This window comes from Sapajus apella, unplaced genomic scaffold, assembly GCF_009761245.1.
Source record: "Sapajus apella isolate SASKATOON/1434 unplaced genomic scaffold, GSC_monkey_1.0 scaffold62, whole genome shotgun sequence".
Taxonomy (NCBI): Eukaryota; Metazoa; Chordata; class Mammalia; order Primates; family Cebidae; genus Sapajus; species Sapajus apella.
In genome coordinates, this window is record NW_022437002.1 from 4,341,627 (window position 1) to 4,360,999 (window position 19,373).

At 50.2% G+C, this 19,373-nt stretch overlaps 2 protein-coding genes and 1 pseudogene across 2 annotated transcripts in view; 2 read left to right on the plus strand and 1 right to left on the minus strand.

Moving 5' to 3' along the window:
• The window catches only part of HDAC1 (histone deacetylase 1), a 45,757-nt gene extending 29,242 nt beyond the window's left edge, over window positions 1-16,515 (plus strand). The window contains exons 4-14 of the mRNA XM_032246755.1: window positions 6,698-6,772; window positions 9,762-9,900; window positions 10,358-10,499; window positions 11,865-11,957; window positions 13,368-13,476; window positions 13,561-13,701; window positions 14,392-14,500; window positions 14,592-14,722; window positions 14,987-15,139; window positions 15,599-15,647; window positions 15,918-16,515. Of these exons, the coding sequence (XP_032102646.1) occupies window positions 6,698-6,772; window positions 9,762-9,900; window positions 10,358-10,499; window positions 11,865-11,957; window positions 13,368-13,476; window positions 13,561-13,701; window positions 14,392-14,500; window positions 14,592-14,722; window positions 14,987-15,139; window positions 15,599-15,647; window positions 15,918-15,945 (1,169 nt within the window). The 3' untranslated portion in view covers window positions 15,946-16,515. The remainder of the gene's footprint in view (window positions 1-6,697; window positions 6,773-9,761; window positions 9,901-10,357; window positions 10,500-11,864; window positions 11,958-13,367; window positions 13,477-13,560; window positions 13,702-14,391; window positions 14,501-14,591; window positions 14,723-14,986; window positions 15,140-15,598; window positions 15,648-15,917) is intronic.
• LOC116529200 lies at window positions 2,417-4,741 on the plus strand (annotated as a pseudogene).
• A 200-nt stretch (window positions 16,516-16,715) lies between the features above and the next one.
• On the minus strand, window positions 16,716-19,120 carry MARCKSL1 (MARCKS like 1). The gene is made up of 2 exons (XM_032246756.1): window positions 18,834-19,120; window positions 16,716-17,989 (listed from the first exon to the last, which is right to left on the minus strand). The coding sequence occupies exons 1-2, from the start codon at window positions 18,918-18,920 to the stop codon at window positions 17,483-17,485; spliced, it is 594 nt and encodes a 197-aa protein (XP_032102647.1). The 5' UTR covers window positions 18,921-19,120; the 3' UTR covers window positions 16,716-17,482.
• Window positions 19,121-19,373: the final 253 nt, after the last annotated feature.

A 19,373-nucleotide genomic window follows, 5' to 3' on the forward strand; every position in this document is an offset into this window, starting at 1 on the left:
CCAGCCTGGGCAACATAGCAAGAACTTATCTCAAAGAAAAAAAAAGAACACAACCACCACCCACACCCCCGCCACACACACACACACACACACCCCATCCCACACACCTAACCTAGGAAGTTATACTTGTGATAAGACCAAATAAGTCAGGTTTCCTTGCTCACGGCTGAAATGTAATAAACCCTTTCTGGTCACTTTGACAGCCTTGATCAGAAGTTCTGACCTAATATTTAGTAAGTGAAAATGGGAACACAAGTAAATGCATTTAGGGGGCTTATGGTGAAAATATGATAAAAAGGATTGGTAGAAAATTGGGAGACATTCTTATCCATTTTATAAACATGTAAACTTTTCTAGGCACACAGCAAGGTGGTGATAGAATGCAGAATGGAACTCTAGTCCACCAGTTCTAGAGTTTTTAAAAATATAGTGCATATAAAATATTTTAGACACACAGGCCATGCACGGTGGCTCATGCCTGTAATCCCAGCACTTTGGGAGGCTGAGGCCAGTGGATCACTTGAGGCTAGGAATTTGAGACCAGCCTGGCCAGCATGGTGATACCCTGCCTCTACTAAAAATACAAAAATTATCTGTGTGTGGTGGTATATGGTGATCGTGCCACTGTACTCCAGGCTGGGTGACAGAGCAAGACCCCATCTCAAAAAAAGAAAAAAAGAAAAAAAAAACATATTTTAGACACACACAAAAAGCATAAAAAGTAGTATAATGAACATTAGTGTACCCACTGCCCAGCCTGAGGAAAAAGACATTATCGGCTGGGCTCAGTGGCTTAAGCCTGTAATCCCAGCACCTGGCTGAGGTAGGTGGATCAGGAGGTTAGGAGTTCAAGACCAGCCTGGCCAACATGATGAAACCCTGTCTCTACATACAAAATTAGCCAGGCATGGTGGCACATGCCTGTAATCCCAGCTACTCGGGAGGCTGAGGCAGGAGAATCACTTGAACCTGGGAGGCGGGAGTTGCAATGAGTTAAGATTGTGCCACTGCACTCCAGCCTGGGCGACAGAGGGTGACTCCATCTCAAAAACAAGAAAAAAAGAGAATATTATCAATACAGTTGATGCCCCCTTGGGCATCTTTCCTTGATACATACCCTTTCTCCCCCACTCCCACAACCCCCCACCCTATTACTAGCATGGCCAACGTATAAGCACTATCCTGAGGTTAGTGTTTAATCCCCACATCTCTTCTGCAATGAGCATTTTACTGCCTTCTCTGCCTACCACTGCTTCCACCTCTCACCTAGTATTGCTTCCCTTTAGTCTAAAGGTAGTCAGAATGAGAAAAGTGTTTATAGCAGAAAGAGAGAAAACCCATAGAAAAGTCCTCCCTAAGGCCGGGGGCGGTGGCTCACGACTGTAATCCCAGCACTTTGGGAGGCTGAGGTGGGTGAATCACTTGAACCTGGGAGGCGGAGGTTGCAGTGAGCGGAGATCATGCCACTGCACTCCAGCCTAGGAGACAGATTGAGACTCCGTCTAAAAAAAAAAAAAAAAAGAAAAGAAAAGTCCTCCCTAGCCTCACAGATTAGCTCACATGAGTATCTGCTCTTCCATCTGCCCCTCTCCATCTCTAATCACATAGCTTATTGACTGGGAATAAACATGGGCTGGTCATTTGAGCCACATGTTGGTTTGGGGCCTGAAGAAAAATACGGTTTTTTTTCTCATGTCCAAAACACCCATTTCTTCCCATGGGGGCTCCAGATCCCAAATAAGAGTATAAACAAAGCTTTGGAAACACAAGCAGGCCAAACTCTGTCCCGGAGGAAGTGGCCAGAGAGGGAAATCAGTTGCCAATGGATAAACAGCCTGGGCCCAGGGACCAAAGTTCTTATTTACACAGCCTCTCAGTGTTTACCCAGAAAATGAGGAAGAGAGCCACGCGCTGCATACTCCCTCATGCAGCCGCACTTCCTCAGAGCACCTGATCTTGGCACCCTCCAAGTTCAAGGCAGACCAGAGCTGGTAACTCTTGTGGTTATTGTAGATCCTGAGCTTCAACCGTGTCTTGCAATTTTACATCACAGTCCAAACTGGGCTCTTCCGCTCTCATCCAGGGCTGCTCCTTCCTCTACTTTAGGAACTCCTGTTGATAACAGTGGGTACAGTAGAAGGCTGGGCAAGAGACTAAGTATGCAGCCCCACACCTGCCTCTGACTTCCTGTAGCTCATTGATGTCTCAGCAGTTACCTTTTCTTTCTTTCTTTTTTTTTTTTTTGAGATGGAGTCTCGCTCTGTTGACTAGGCTGGCTGGAGTGCAGTGATACGGTCTCGGCTCACTGCAACCTCCGCCTCCCAGATTCAAGTGGTTCTCCTGCCTCAGCCTCCTGAGTATCTGAGATTACAGGCACACGCCTGGCTAATTTTTGTATTTTTAGTAGAAAAGGGGTTTCGCCATGTTGGCCGGGCTGGTCTCAAACTCCTGACCTCAAGTGATTCGTCCACCTTGGCCTCCCAAAGTGCTGGGACTACAAGTGTGAGCCACCGTGCCTGGCCAGCAGTTATGTTTTCTGTGAGAGGAGATTGGAGCTATAAGTTTCTTCTAGGTCTGGGAGTCCACAACCTCCAGGTGTGCTTTCCTTCCTGTTTTCATTTCATTTGCCTTATTATTTGAATATGTTTCCATATTATGTACTACTTGGTACTTTCACCCCATTAGGCCCAAAATAACTTTACTCCAGTCGTCACTGTGAATGTAGGAGTAAGACACAGACAGGACTGTGGGAGTCAAGATCCCTGGACCCTGATTCTGGTTCTGCTACTGCCTGGTTTTATAACTTTGGGCAAATCGCTTAACTTCTTGGTATCTGTTTGTTCCTCTGCACAGTGGGGTTGATATCTGTCCTGTCCAGCTCGTAGAGTTGTTATGAGGATCAAACGAGGTTGTATATGTGAAAGGACTTGCAAAAGAGCCAGGGTATATTTTCACAGACAGATATTTTCACAGATACTTTAAGAGAGACAAACTGGTCAGGTGCAGTGGCTCATGCCTTTAATACCAATACTTTGGGAGGCCGAGGCAGGTAGATCACAGGGTCAGGAGTTCGAGACCAGTCTGGCCAACATGGTGAAACCCATCTCTACTAAAAATACAAAAATTAACTGGGCATGGTGGCGGGTGCCTGTAATCCCAGCTACTCAGGAGGCTGAGGCAGGAGAATCACCTGAAACTGGAGGGCAGGGACACTGCCCCAGTTGCCACCTAGCCTCGGATCTCCATCCGACCTCCAGCGAAGACATCCCAGCCATGGCCATGCAGAAAATCTTTGTTCAGGAACTCCTGGACTCCAGGGGCAACCCCACAGTGGAGGTGGACCTGCACACAGCCAAGGGCTGATTCTGAGCAGCTGTGCCCAGTGGGGCATCCACAGGTATCTATGAAGCTCTGGAACTAAGAGATGGAGACAAAGCCCACTACCTGGGAGTCTGGAAGGCTGTGGAACACATCAACAAGACTCTAGGCCCTGCTCTGCTAGAAAAGAAACTAAGTGTTGTGGATCAAGAAAAAGTTGACAAATTTATGATTGAGCTGGATGAGACCGAGAATAAGTCAAAAGTGGGGCCAGTGCCATCCTGAGTGTGTCCTTGGCCGTGTATAAGGTGGGAGCAACTGAGAAGGGGGTCCCCCTGTACCGCCACATTGCAGATTTTGCCGGGAACCCTGACCTCATACTCCCAGTGCCAGCCTTCAACATGATCAATGGGAGCTCCCATGCTGTAAACAAGCTGGCTATGCAGGAATGCATGATTCTGCCTGTGGAAGCCAGCTTCTTCAAGGAAGCCATGCGCATTGGTGCTCAGGTCTGCCACCACCTTAAGGGGATCATCAAGGCCAAGTATGGGAAGGATGCCACCAATGTGGGTGATGAAGGTGGCTTCACACCCAACATCCTGGAGAACAGTGAGACCCTGGAGCTGCTGAAGACGGCCATCCAGGCAGCGGGTTACCCAGACAAGGTGGTGATTTGCATGGATGTGGCAGCGTCTGTTGAAATGGGAAGTACGATCTTAACTTCATGTCACTCGATGATCCCGCATGACACATCACTAGGGAGAAGCTCGAGAGCTGTATAAGAGCTTCATCAAGAACTATCCCATGATCTCCATCGAGAACCCCTTTGACCAGGATGACTGGGCCACTTGGACCTCGTTCCTCTTGGGGGTGGACATTAAGATTGTAGGGGGTGACCTGACAGTCACCAACCCCAAGAGGACTGCCCAGGCTGTTGAGAAGGCCTGCAGCTGTCTGCTGCTGAAGGTCAATCAGATCAGCTCAGTGACCAAATCAATCCAGGCATGCAAACTGGCCCAGTCTAACGTCTGGGGGGTGATGGTGAGCCACTGCTTTGGGGAGACTGAGGACACATTCATTGCTGACTTTGTGGGGCTCTGCACAGGACAGATCAAGACTGGCACCCCCGCCACTCGGAGTGTCTGGCCAAATACAGCCAATTCATGAGGATCAAGGAGGCTCTTGGAGACAAGGCTATCTTTGCTGGACACAAGTTCCATAACCCGAAGGCCAGTAAGAAGCTGGAGGCTCCAGGACTCCACTGGACAGACCCAGGTCTTCCAGACCTGCTTCCTGAAATAAACACTGGTGCCAACCAAATAAAAAGAGAAAAAGAAACCATAGGGTGGAGGTTGCGATGAGTTGAGATCCCACCACTGCACGCCAGCCTGGGCGACTGACAAGAGCGAAACTCCATCTCAAAAAAAAAAAAAAGAGGCCAGGTGTGGTGGCTCACGCCTGTAATCCTAGCACTTTGGGAGGCCAAGGTGGGTGGATCACCTGAGGTCAGGAGTTCAAGACTAGCCTGGCCATCATGGTGAAACCCCATCTTTAAAAAAATAAAATAAAAAGACAGACAAACCAAAGCCTGAGGCCTGCATACTGCTTCTGCCATTTACTAACAGTTCACTTCTCTGAACCTGTTTCCCTACTTATTTTTGTTTCTTTTTTTTTTTTTTTTTTTTTTTTGAGAGGGGGCCTCACTCTGTCTTGCCCAGACTGGAATGCAGTGGTGCGATCTCAGCTCACTGCACTCAGGGTGCGATCTCACCCTCCCGGGTTTGAGTGGTTCTTCTGCCTCAGCCTCCCAAGTAGCTGGGAATACAGGTGCCTGCCACTACACCTGGCTAATTTTTGAATTTTTAATAGAATGGGGTTTTGCCATGTTGCCCAGGCTGGTCTTGAACTCCTGGCCTCAAGTGATCCTCCTGCCTCGGCCTCCCAAAGTGCTGGGATTACAGGTGTGAGCCACGGCACCAGCCCCTGTTTCCCTATGTATAAGATGGGACCAGGCTGGGCGCAGTGGCTCAAGCCTGTAATCCCAGCACTTTGGGAGGCCGAGGCGGGTGGATCACGAGGTCAAGAGATCGAGACCATCCTGGTCAACATGGTGAAACCCCGTCTCTACTAAAAATACAAAACATTAGCTGGGCATGGTGGCGTGTGCCTGTAATCCCAGCTACTCAGGAGGCTGAGGCAGGAGAATTGCCTGAACCCAGGAGGCGGAGGTTGCGGTGAGCCGAGATCGCGCCATTGCACTCCAGCCTGGGTAACAAGAGTGAAACTCCGTCTCAAAAAAAAAAAAAAGATGGGACCAAATTTTACGTCAGAAGTTTGTGTGAAGATGGATGATCTCAGGTATTGAACGCAGGTAGCACAGTGTCTGGCCTGTTGTAAGTGCCCAGTGAATGACAGTTCTCTGAGTCTCTGTCCTTCCCTCTTGTTTGTCAGCTGGCATGAAGTCTAGAGGATAAATTTTTCTCCCTCAAGGAACGAACCAACATTTTCCCAGTTGCTAACTGCTTCTCCATATTAGATTTTTGTTAATTTTCTGACCAGTGGGTGAGGTGGATATCATTATTGCTTGTTATAGATAATGGGCTAAGACCAGGTGTGGTGGCACATACCTATAGGGAGGCCAAGGCAAGAGGATTGCATGAGGCCTAGGGAACGTAGTAAGACTCTGTCTCTCCAGAAAAAAAAAAAAAAAAAAAAAAAAAAGGCCGGCGCGGTGGCTCACACCTGTAATCCCAGCACTTAGGGAGGCTGAGGTGGGCAGATCACCTGAGGTCAGAAGTTCGAGATCAGCCTGACCAACATGGAGAAACCACATCTCTACTAAAAATACAAAATTAGCTGGGCATTGTGACACATGCTTGTAATCACAGCTACTCAGGAGGCTGAGTCAAGAGAATTGCTTGAACCTGGGAGGTGGAATTTGCAGTGAGCCGAGATTTCACCATTGCACTCCAGACTGGGCAATAAGAGTAAAACTCTGTCTCAAAAAAAAAAAAAAAAAAAAAAATTAGCTGGATATAGTGGCATGCACCTGTAGTTCCAGGGTACTTGGGAAGCTGAGGTGGAAGGGTTGCTTGAGCCCAGGAGGTCAAGGTCAAGTCAGCTGTAAGTGAGCCATGTTTGTGCCAGTGCACTCCAGCCTGGGTAAAAGAGCAAGCCCCTGGCTCTAAAAAAGAAAAAAATAATAAGGTGAAACCTCAAAGATGTTAAACAACTTGGTACAGTCATACAGTCAGTAAGTAGTAGAGTCTGGACTAAAACCCAAGCCTCCTGAATTTAAAGTCTATGTTTTTTCCATCAGGTCATAATACGTAAACTAAAGGAAATTGCGGAAGCTAACCTTTTGCTTATTTCTTTCAAGTCAACGTTGGTGAGGACTGTCCAGTATTCGATGGCCTGTTTGAGTTCTGTCAGTTGTCTACTGGTGGTTCTGTGGGTAAGGAATATTCATCCTCTCCTCTGGGGTGGACTGGGTTGTTCTACTGAGGTCTGCCTTTTAGGGTGCTATTCTAGTTGGCTAATCTGAAACCATGTAGAATGGTCCTGTGGGTTTTTACTTAAGTCTCTAAAATGGCTGGTGCAGTGTCTCACACCTGTAATCCCAGCACTTTGAGAGGTTGAAGTAGGAGGATTGCTTGAGGTTAAGAGTTCAAGACCAGCCTAGGCAACATAGTGAGACCCTCGTTTCTACAAAAAAAAAAAAAAAAAAAAAAAAAAAAAAAAACAAATAAAAACAATTAGCCGAGCATGATGGCTCGTGCCTGTAGTCCCAGCTACTCAGGAGGCTGAGGCAGGAGAATGGCCTAAACCCAGCAGGTTGAGCCTGCACTGAGTCATGATCACAACACTCTATTCTAGCCTGGGCAATAGAGCAAGACCCTGTCTCAAAAAAAAAAAAAAAAAAAGTTTAAAAAGTCTCTAAAAGGTCCTTCTGGTTCAGTCCCAGCCCAGGTTCAATCTCTGACATGGTACAGACAGGTGTCCTTGACTGTCCTCTCCTACTAAAAGATCTTATATACAGGAGTTCTCTGCAGAATCTCCTGGGGTTGTTGAGATGCTGTACATAAAAGCAATTTGTGAACTGCAAAGTGCTATAAAAATGGAAGTGTCATCATCTGTTAATCTGTCCTATGAAAAAGTATGGTAATTACCTTTAGAGGTCAGAAATACTCCCCACATATCTCCCACTTCCATTTGCAACTTTTGGGTTATCTGTAGGATTACGATAAACCCTTTCTTAACAAATATTTATTTCCCTGTGATCCCCCCACCAATATAATCATTGCGTCCACCTCCGATGCCCCACCAGTATAATCACAGAAAACAAAGAAAAATTACACAGAAAAAAGCAGTCACCCACAATCACAGGGTTGGTGGATAACCTCTGTTACCATTTTGAAGTTTGTATGGTCATTCTTTTTTGCGTGCGTATATATCTGTATAACACATAGGAACATCTATATATTATAAAAATGAGTTATAAACATATCACAGATACATGGTTTTATGCCTCCATTTCCTACTTAACGAAATTGTCTACAGTTTTTTACAGCTTGCTTTCTTGTGGCTCTATGATTATTCCATGTTGTGGATCTACTTGAGTTGTTATAATCTGTCCCTTTTCTTGATCATTTGGATCAATCTATGCTTGTATTGCTGTTAAAATTAACACAGCAGCTGGACATGGTGGCTCATGCCTGTAATTCCAGCGCTTTGGGAGGTGGGTACGGGTGGATCGCCTGAGGTCAGGAGTTTGAGACCAGCCTGGTCAACATGGTGAAACCCTGTCTTTAATAAAAATACAAAAGTTATCTGGCATGGTGGCTCATGCCTGTAATCCCAGCACTTTGGGAGGCCAAGGCAGGCGGATCACAAGGTCAGGAGTTTGAGCCCAGCTTGACTAACATGGTGAAACCCTGTCTCTACTAAAAAATACAAAACTTAGCTGGGTATGGTGGCACACATCTCTAATTCCAGCTACTCAGGAGGCTGAGGCAGAAGAATTGCTTGAACCCAGGAGGTGGAAGTTGCAGTGAGCCGAGATCACACTACTGCACTCCAGCCTGGGCAACAAAGCGAGACTCTGTCTCAAAAAAAGAAAAAATTAGCCAGGTATGGTGCCACGTTGCCTGTAATCCCAGCTACTTGGTAAGCTGAGGCAGGAGAGTCACTTGAACCCGGGAGACAGAGGTTGCAGTGAGCCAAGATCGCACTACTGCACTCCAGCCTGGGGGACAAAGCAAGACTTCATCTAACACTGCTACAAATGCACTAACACACATGAGTGTATATTTCTCTTTTACTTCTTCTTGGACCTATTTGTGCTAATGCTGTTTGACCCAGTGTGCGGGCACTATCTTTGGTATTTTTTCTTTTTCTTTTTTTGAGATGGAGTCTTCCTCTGTCATCCAGGTTGGAGTGCAGTGATACAGTCTTGGCTTACTGCAACTTCTGCCTCCTGGGTTCAAGTGATTCTCCTGCCTCAGCCTCCCCAAGTATCTGGGACTACAGGGGCATGCCACCACGCCCAGTTAATTTTTTTTGTATTTTTAGTAGAGACGAGGTTTTATCATGTTGGCCAGGCTGGTCTCAAACTCTTGACCTCAGGTGATCTGCCCGCCTTGGCCTCCCAAAGTGCTGGAATGCCACTACGCCCAGCCTATCTTTGCTATTTTTTTGAAGTTCCTTGACCATAAGCCTCAGTAAGAAATAAACTTACACATGCAATCCAGGATACATATAACACATAGGCATGCATGTACACAGTCACTTACTCTGAAGCCAGAGTTTTACCAATGAGCAGTTACCTTTACTGTTACCCTGATTTTTTTTTTTTGCAATGGAGTCTTGCTCTTGTTGCCCATGCTGGAGTGCAATGGCGCAATCTTGGCTCACCACAACATCCGCCTCCTCTGTTTGAGTGATTCTCCTGCCTCAGCCTCCCGAGTAGCTGGGATTATAGGTGCCCACCACCACGCCCGGCTGATTTTTTGTGTTTTTAGTAGAGATGGGGTTTCACTATGTTGGTCAGGCTAGTCACGAACTCCTGACGTCAGGCGATCCACCTGCCTCGGCTTCCCAAAGTGCTGGGATTACAGGCGTGAGCCACCATGCCTGGCCTACCCTGATATTTTTATTCTACAATATTTCATTAAAAATATGACTAATAAGTCATGACCCACTAAATCAGCTTTAAGGCCTGCTAATGGGTTACTACCATCAGTTTGGAAAATAGTTTTTTAAGAGTAACCGGTATCATGTTTATTCCCTGCTGGGGTAGAATGGGAGGGAAGGGACTGATTTATGAATTGTACAATACAGCTGTTGATTAGGCAGGTCCTACCTCTCACTGGGTTCCCTGGGCTACCTGGAGGAAGGGGAGAGTGGCTTAGTAATGGGCTTATGTTCTCTCTTTCCATGCCCAGCAAGTGCTGTGAAACTTAATAAGCAGCAGACGGACATCGCTGTGAATTGGGCTGGGGGCCTGCACCATGCAAAGAAGTCCGAGGCATCTGGCTTCTGTTACGTCAATGATATTGTCTTGGCCATCCTGGAACTGCTAAAGTATGCCTGCCTGGCCTTGTCTCTTGGAGGAGCACCTTAGGCCAGGTTCCCATTTCCCTCTCCCTTGGGCTTGCCTCCCTAGTTTGCTTTTCCTACCAATGTGCTGGCTAGGATGTGATTGGTGAGTGTCTCTGGCCATCATCTCCTTAACGGGGTCTTGGTTTGATCTGAGCCACGGCATGATCAGGGGCAGGTGCTGCTCAGATCCTGCCTCCAGAGTGTCCCTGTGTGGCTGGAGTTGACCCTGGCTGTAGAGTAGGAAGATTGGACTTGGTCGGCTTGGTCAGGCCTCTGGAGACACCCGGCCGCTCTTCCACCTTCCTTCAGCCAGTTTCCACGTCTCTGGTGCTTAGAGATACCTGAGGGAGGCAGCCAGCCCGGTAAGCTGGGACCTGGCGCCCTTGGCGCGTCCCATCCCCAAAGAGCCCCCAGACCCCTGACCCCCTTCTGATCCTAGGTATCACCAGAGGGTGCTGTATATTGACATTGATATTCACCATGGCGACGGTGTGGAAGAGGCCTTTTATACCACAGACCGGGTCATGACTGTGTCCTTTCATAAGTATGGAGAGTACTTCCCAGGAACTGGGGACCTACGGGTGAGAAATCCCTTTAGGAGCCAACCAGCTCACCCTCAGCTGCCAACTCTACTTCTCTCTCCTATGTCGTGTCACTAAAAACTGCCTCCTGCCTCTTCTGCCATTCACAATACCATGTCCCAATCTGAGGCACTTGCCCTGATCTCTTTCCCTTCCTTATTCTGGAGGAAGGGAATGATGGGACAGGAAGGGTCAGAGAAACGAGAGGGGTCTCCTGACTCACTGTACTTCCCTCCTGGCCACGCTAGGTTGCATCACACTATTCTTATGTCTCATAAGGCCTGAGTTTGGGGCTAGGAATTAGCACTCTGAAGGACCATCTCAATGTTCTTAATGTTTTTAGGTCACTTTCCCCTTTAGCCATTTGACTGAAAGCTATGGACTCTCTCTCCAGAAAAGTACATGAGATTTTACATCTGATATGGAATAGTTAATAAACAAGTCCCCTTGCTGAAGCCCATCCATGAACCTTAGGATAAGAATCCTTGGAAACTACTTCCTTGAACTGTTCCATCTGCTTCTATTAGCATGAATGCAGTGAAATAAGCTGTTTGCCATGCCCAGTGGCCCTTGGGTAAAAAAGTGGCACTAATTCAGTTTGCTATGGCAAGCATTAGAATAAATGATCATTCACTTTTTTTTTTGAGACAGAATCTCACTCTGTTGCCCAGGCTGGAGTGCAGTGGTGTGATCTTGGCTCACTGCAGCCTCTGCCTCCTGCCTCCTGCCTCCTGGTGCAAGCGATTCTTGTGCCTCAGCCTGAGAATAGCTGGGATTATAGGTGTGCACCACTATGTCTGGCTAATTTTTGTAGTTTTAGTAGAGATGGAGTTTCACCATGTTGGCCAGGCTGGTCTGACCTCAAGTTGTCCACCCACCTTGGCCTCCCAAAGTGCTAGAATTACAGGCACATTCACTTTTTCAAGGTTCCTGAGAAGGACTTTCTTATCTCTCCTTCCCTCCACACCACCCTAGAGAGGGAGCATGGGGGAAGAGGAGTGAGCATTAGGGCTCTCTGGAATGGAAAGGGTTGTCAAGGGTGGTTGTTATTTCTGTGGCCCACCTGCCAGCCAGTCCTAACCCAATCCCAAGGTAGAAATCTTGTGCCACAGGGTAGGGTCTTCAATCTCTGCGCCCATCAACAGCTCTCAGCCTAGGTGTAGGCTTAATGCTATGCCCAGAGATGTGAGCTAGATTGGAGAGTGAAGAGAATGGTACTCACAAGGTACCCCTGTTCTGTCCTGGCCCACATCATGGGCCTAGCTTATCTCTCTTAGAACCTCTTTCTTTATCCCTCCAGCCCGCATCCCTGACCTTCCTTTAAGCTGCATCCTTCAGTTTTACTTTAATGTCCTTCTTAATTAGGATATTGGGGCTGGCAAAGGCAAGTATTATGCTGTTAACTACCCGCTCCGAGATGGGATTGATGACGAGTCCTATGAGGCCATTTTCAAGCCGGTAAGTGGCTTTATGCACTCCTTGGGCTACAGAAAGGGGATTGGTCTAGGGCAGGGGAGCAAAACACCCCCATGATACCTCAGGAATCTCTCCTTACTAAAGCTGGTGGGGAGATAGAAGTGTTTGGACCCTGGATTGCTGTGTGGTCAGTTAGGGGAAGAAACATCCATATTTGTTGGTTCCTTCTGTGGGTCAGGTCTTCTGCTGGATATAAACATATCTAAGACATGATCTTTGCCCTCATGGACTATGGTGGGCAAGGCAGGCACATACCCAGTAGTCTATGGTTAGTACTGTTTTCATATCTCCGTCTCTGGGCTACTGGGAGATTCTTGTGTTCTTTTGGTAGTGATATGTCTCCTTGGTTTTTCATGTTCCTCATTGCCTTACACTGATGTCTGCACATTTGAAGAAGTAGGGACTTACTCCAGTCTTTGCAGACTAGCTTTGTTTGGGAAAGCCCTTCACCAGTTACCCCATCCAGAGATTCTGGAAAGGCTATCTGGCCTGTTCCATGGGCAGGCTGGCCTAGTGCCTGTGTTTTTGAGGGCTGATCAGAGGAGTGAGAGACAGACTCCTGCCTGGGCTGGCAGGAGCGTAGTCAGGGATGACTTCACAGAGGTGGTGATGTTTAAGCTGGACTTTGAAAAACGAGAAGGTACCCATGTGAGGAAGAGGTGACAGCAGTAAGTGTGGCATTCAGTAGAAGGAACAGCACCAGCAGAAGTGCAGATATGCCAGTGTGGCAGCATGTAGGCCAGTGTGGTGTATGGGAGGTGTGCTGAAGGAGGTGGTGGGAAGTGTATGCTGGGCTCAGTGTTTCAAAGGGAGCCTTGAATGCCATGCTGAGGAGTTAAATCTTCACTTATAAGCAATAACAAACTGTTTAACCTAATAAGGTCAAGTAGTCATTCAGCAAACGCTGACTGCCTACTGTGTGACTAGCATTTAGTAAGGGCTACAGAAGTGGGAGTTATGGTCTCTGTCTCATTAATGTTAGACTGTGGTTGTGAGAATAAGATAAATCAAAAGTGCTTGCTCATAATGTAAGGCTCCAAGTCTGTAAGACCGAATGATTAGAGTAGATCTGGCTAAGGGTCAGGAAGGCTTTCTGGAGGAAGTGGCACTAGAGCTTGGGCAATAGAAGAGATTTAGGGAGTTGACATGGAGGCCATTCTAGTTTCAGTGTTAGTAGAGTAAGAAGCGTCTTAGAGAACTTTTCAAATTGGAAAATTAAAATCCCAAGTAGGGAAGCAAGAGCTCCAGCCTGGTACTCCCTTTTCTCTCCCATATAGCATGAGGGAGAGCGGAAAGGTAGGAGTGGGGAAGAAAGTGTTGCACCCAGCCTTGCCATCCCAAACCTCATATTGCTATCTTGAGGTTGGTGGTGACCAGGATTTATCATTTTAGGTCATGTCCAAAGTAATGGAGATGTTCCAGCCTAGTGCGGTGGTCTTACAGTGTGGCTCAGACTCCCTATCTGGGGATCGGTTAGGTTGCTTCAATCTGACCATCAAAGGTGAGACCAGATAGCACAAGGATGGGTGGGCGGGGTCCTGGTTGGTACTCCTGTAATAACTCAGCACCCCTTCTCCCACCACAGGGCATGCCAAGTGTGTGGAATTTGTCAAGAGCTTTAACCTGCCTATGCTGATGCTGGGAGGAGGTGGTTACACCATTCGTAATGTCGCCCGGTGCTGGACGTATGAGACAGCTGTGGCCCTGGATACGGAGATCCCTAATGGTAATAGCTCCAGGGCCAGGTTCAGCTGGGCTGGGCAGGAGCTGGAGCTCCTGTGTCCTTAAGTTTCTAACACCTTCCCTGTTGGCCACGTGACCTTTCCTCTTCTGATACTGGTCATTGAGTCCCCTGCCTGTCCTCTTGTGATCAACAGACCATAACCATCACTTTTTCCCCAAGTCTTTTTTTTTTTTTTTTAAAGACAGGGTTTCACCATGTTGGCCTGGCTGGTCTTGAACTTCTAACCTCAGGTGATCCGCCTGCCTTGGCCTCCCAAAGTGCTGGGATTACAGGCGTAAGCCACCGTGCCCAGCCTTCCCCGAGTCCTTTTTAGCTCTGTCCTCTCTCCCTTCTGCTTTTACAGTTCTCAGTAGTAATTTACAGCTTTGGAATTTCTACTCTGTAGAGTAACTGTAGTAGTGAGTGGAGGGAGCATTCATGATGAGCATGGCCTCAAGCGTCCTAACCAGGGGCTTGGGCCTTCCCCAGCAACATATACACCACTGTTAAGGACATAGGGGAGTGGTGTTCAAGAGATGGAAATCCCATAGGTACCTATGTCTCACCATGTCTTGGAGGCATTCTTCTCTGTTGGACAGATGTATAAACAGGCCCAGAGAAACCTACAAATGATTTTCTTAGGGTGCCATGGCGACCAGGTCTCTTGACTGTTTTCTGCCCTGCCCCAATCAGAGCTTCCATACAACGACTACTTCGAATACTTTGGACCAGATTTCAAGCTCCACATCAGTCCTTCCAATATGACTAACCAGAACACGAATGAGTACCTGGAGAAGATCAAGTGAGTATATCCTCTGGCCACCCCTGGGTTGAACATTCCTGACTCCGGTTTGTCCCTGACCAGAGCCCTGCTACTCTCCCATTGGCCACAGACAGCGACTGTTTGAGAACCTGAGGATGCTGCCACATGCACCTGGGGTCCAAATGCAGGCGATTCCTGAGGACGCCATCCCTGAGGAGAGTGGCGATGAGGACGAAGAAGACCCTGACAAGCGCATCTCAAGTAAGACCTAGACCCAGAGCCCTGTGCCTTCCACTCAATAGGCAGCTCCAACTTCCACCACCATTCCTGGCTGCACGTTTCCTCCAAGCTCCCCACCCGTTGAGAAATCTGTTTCGAGTTCCAGAGCCTGTAGGCACAAGTTAGGGAGCTTGAGTTCCTCCCTCTTCTCTGGTCCCCTCTCCTTTGGTGTCTCTTGGAGGACACAGATGCTGAGCTAGATCAGCACCCGCCTGCCTCTCACCCATCCTTCCCACTCCTGCCCAGTCTGCTCCTCTGACAAACGAATTGCCTGTGAGGAAGAGTTCTCAGACTCTGAAGAGGAGGGAGAGGGGGGCCGCAAGAACTCTTCCAACTTCAAAAAAGCCAAGAGAGTCAAAACAGAGGATGAAAAAGAGAAAGAGCCAGAGGAGAAGAAAGGTGGGTTTGGGTTCGGCCGAGACTTGGGTCTTGAGACTGAGAGGATGAATCTATGTAGGGCAGTGGGAGGAGGGAGTGACTCAGGCCCTGCCAGCTCCTGTGGGGCTCTTCCTCAGCTCCTTGAGCCTTTCAGTGGCTCCCAGAAGTGGCAGGGCCCACAAAACAATGAACTTCTACTGGCTGAGTTCAGCTCTCACATACCACCCAACCCCTTTTCCCAGCACTGCACCCCAGTTTCCCAGGGGGCTGCCTCCACCCACTAGGTTCTGGCTGTAGCAGGCTGGGAAACCGGTCCAACCTGTTCTCAACAGGGCTCACTGGGAGGACCAGGGATGGGCTTTTCTCTTTCGTATGTCCAGTGAGCTGGAGTGTTGGGGAAGGGGTCTCAGGGTAAATGAAGACCTCATGGGTCTTTCCAGAGGGGCTGCCCTTGGCCATCCCTGTACTCTTATGTTCTAGAAGTCACAGAAGAGGAGAAAACCAAGGAGGAGAAGCCAGAAGCCAAAGGGTGAGGAAGGAGCTGCCTGTGGCCATCTCCCTGCCATTGGAGCACCAGCCCCTTTGTCCCACCACTCTGAGGAAAGGCACAGGGACAGCTGGTCCAGCTTACAAAGGCCTCTTTCAGGGAGCAGTCTGTCTGTCTCTGCAGTTCTAGGCAGAGCTAGGAAGCTCCAGCCCCTAGTAGTCACCTGGGATCCTGTGGAAGTCACTGTGTCTGCACTTTTGCCCTGAAGCTCTGGGGTGGGTCATCTCATGCCAGTCTCTGCTTTCTCCACAGGGTCAAGGAGGAGGTCAAGTTGGCCTGAGCAGACCTCTCCAGCTTTGGCTTCCTGCCGAGTCCCTCACCTTTCTCCTCTAACACCTCAGATTTTATATTTTCTATTTCTCTGTGTATTTATATAAAAATTTATTAAATATAAATATCCCCAGGGACAGAAATCAAGGCTCTGAGCCCAGGGCAGCTGTACTGTTCTTTCAGGAACTGCCTTGCCACCCATCTTAACTTTGAACCACAAAGGGTGCCAGGTCTAAGTGAAAGGGATACTTTTATGCAACCATGACAAAATCCTGAAATGCCAAGTGCCTGCTAAGTAGTTTTGGAAAGGTGCCCTTATTGAACATGATAGAAGGGGCGGCTGGGTCTTCAAGGATCTCCTGTTCTTTTCAGGCTCCTAAGGTAACATCAGCCATTTTTAGATTGGTTCTGTTTTCATACCTTCCCACTGGCCTCAAGTGAGCCAAGAAAGTCACACTGCCTGCCCTCTGTCTTCCCCTAATTCTGCAGGTGGAGGCTGGTAGTCTAGTTTTCCTGAGATACTATTTTCATTTTTGTGAACCTCTTTGTAATAAAATGGTACATTTCTATATCCTCCTGAGCTTGTTTCTTACGTGTCTCTGAGTTGGTTTCAACTCTACTTCCCTGCCCTTCTGGTGTCCATGAGTATTGGGGCAACCCCCTGAACAAGACCCCATAAAACTTACCTGCCTGCCTTACCTCCTCCCTGGAGGCTTGAAGTGAACTAGTTTCCACCAATCTTCTCACCCTACCTACCCACAGAAGACCACTCATTAAAGCACCACTAAAGGGACGACATTTATTCCTTTTCCAAATGTTACAGTAAAACCAGGTGGAAGAGAATGGTTTTAGCAGTTAGAAAAAAAAAAAAAAAAAGTACAAATCTGGGGTTTGGCCATTAAAAGTTATTTACAACAATGGGAGAAAAAAAGACAAGAAGTTGTTTCACATTACAGACCTCCCCCCACCCCAAAGCCTAATACTTGCTTACCAAGTCAAAAAAGAGACACAGTTGATTCACAAGCTGGAGGTTTGAACTTGAGTAAGACATTTATAAAAACCTAGACGGGGCAGTGTCCTCCCCAGCCCAGGTGCCACTAGGCACAGCACAAGAGACTAAAAACAACAGGGGAAGGCTGGACACTCAAGGTTTGGGAGTATAAGCACCCCACTTCTGGCTCAGGGATTTGGGGAGTAGGGTAAACAAAACCTACTTGGAAAAGAATTGGGGAAGAAAACCAACAATTGCCTTATGCAGGGGTGGGGACAGGGAAGGAGGTAGGGCCAGGGACAGGAGCATTTCACATCACTAACCTAACTTGGGAAGCTGTAAGGGACCATCTTCAACTGGCCTTAAGAGGAGAACCAGATGGCTGATGGGAGAATCCACAGGAGGGAGAGGAGGAAAGGGAACGTGGCTGGGAGGAGGCAATAGCCCCTTCCTTTCTGGGCACAGGAAGGCAGCCAGGGCACCAGGTCCAGGCAGTGACCTCACAAGGACAGCACAGTTTTTGCAGCTTAGAGATCACCCACCTGCCCCCACCTAGCTACTCATTCTGCTCAGCGCTGGCTGGTGTAGGGCCACTCTCTGGCCCTGAGGGAGTGGATGGCTCTGTAGCCTGGGGCCCTGCCTCTTCTTCTGAGGCCGCACTGGCCTCTGCCCCCTTGGCCTGGGGCTCCTGGCTCTCAGGGGTGGCAGCAGCCTTCCCTTCCTGGGCAGTGCCCTCGCCCTCGTCGCTGCAGGCACCGATCTCCCCCTGCTCCTGCTCTTCCTCTGTGGGTGAGGAGGCAGAAGAATCACCCCCACCCTCCTTCCGATTTCTCTTAAAGGACAGGCCGCTCAATTTGAAAGGCTTCTTGAAAGAGAATTTCTTCTTCTTCTTGGGGGTCTCCTTGGGGGGGACCTCCCCCTTGGCCTCAGCACCCTGGCTAGGGGGTGCTGGCTCGATGGCATCACCAGTGGCCCCTGCTGCCTCATCTGTTCCGTTCACGGGGGGCGACTCCCCTTCACCCTTGGGGGATAAGTCTCCATTGCTTTTCACGTGGCCATTCTCCTGCAGGGCAGAGGGGACAGCAATGAGGGCAGGGTTTCCCCCTCCCCCAGCCCGCTTCTGATCCCTTCTAGATGAGGGGGTCCCTGATTCGATTCTACTGCAACCCAAAAGTCTGGCTTCAGCCTCACCCCACACCTAGGATCCCGTCAAACACCTCCCTTTCGCCCCTCACGAGTGCGCGGGGACCGAGTGCGCAGAGGCCGCGACCGGCAGGAGGCGCTGGGGTCCTGTGGCCCCCACCCCCGTCCCCCGGGGCGCGCTCTCTATTCCGCGAGGAACCGCTCCGGATCTTCTGTGCGGATCCCGGGCAGGCGGGCGAGCCGTTCTAGGCGACATTGGGCGGGAAGGCGCCCCAGGGCGCTGTCTCTCTGCACCTGGACGGCCTATTTTCCCAGCCTCTCGCTTTGTGTAAACGGCCCCCACCCACCCCAGGCTCTCCCACATCTCGGCTCCCCCTTAAAAAAAAAAGACCGTGGGCCACCAAGGTCGGGTTTGCGGGTGGAGTGCGCTCCCCGCCGGGCCCCAGCTCCGCGGCCCCTGGGCGCCCCCTTGGCGTGGCCCAGCAGCGCCTTTGTTCCCCGCGCGGCACTCGGGGCGGCCGGGGGGCAGCGCCGGGGGCCGGGGCCTCGAACAAAGAAGGCGGCGGGGCCCGGCCGGCGCCCCCTCCCCGCCCCTCCCCTCGCTTCGCCCGCGGGGGCTGCGGCGCCGAGAACAAAGGGACCGGGCGGGGGAGGGGGCGCCGCGTGTCCCGGGCCGGACAAAGCGCGCGGCCCCGGCCCCGCGCCCTAGAGGGGGCGAGGTACGAGGGGAGGGGGCTGGCGCCGGCCGGGCCGAGCGTACCCACCTGGCCGTTGGCCTTCGCGGGGGAAGCGCCTGCTGCCTCCTCGGCGGTCACGTCGCCCCGGGGAGCCTTGGAGCTCTGGCTACCCATGATGGGGGTCTGCTGGGGGGCGCCCGGAGCCGCCCCGGGCTCGCGCCGCAGGGGATAGTACGGCGGGGTCGGCCCGGCCGGCAGAGGGGTGGGGCTGGCGCCCGAGGGGGAGGGGTGCGGGGGGAAGCCGAGCTGCACCTCCGCTCCGCGACCGACCCGCTAGCTGCGCCCGCTGCCGCTCCGCTCCGCGCCAGAATGCCGCCCGCCGCCCGCCGAGTTGCCTATATATACGAGCCTGAGCTCGGGGCGGGGCCGGACATTTAAATGAGCGCCCAATAGAGGGGCGGAGGCGGGGTCGCCTCGCAGGCCCCACTTGCGCAGCAGGCGACGCTGGCGGTCGGGTCCCCCCACCCCACTCGACTCCCAGGGGCAGGTAGAATCTCGTGTGGGCCGGAGCGAGGCCAGTCCTCCCGCGAGCCGGGCAGGGCGGGGCGGGGGGCCTAGAGGAAGGGG

Excerpts from the sequence above, each read along its gene's own strand:
- MARCKSL1 (XM_032246756.1), bottom strand. The coding sequence starts at position 18,920 with ATGGGTAGCCAGAGCTCCAAGGCTCCCCGGGGCGACGTGACCGCCGAG. Across the intron at positions 17,990-18,833 it reads CCGCGAAGGCCAACGGCCAG|GAGAATGGCCACGTGAAAAG; the intron begins GTGGGTACGCTC and ends TCTGCCCTGCAG.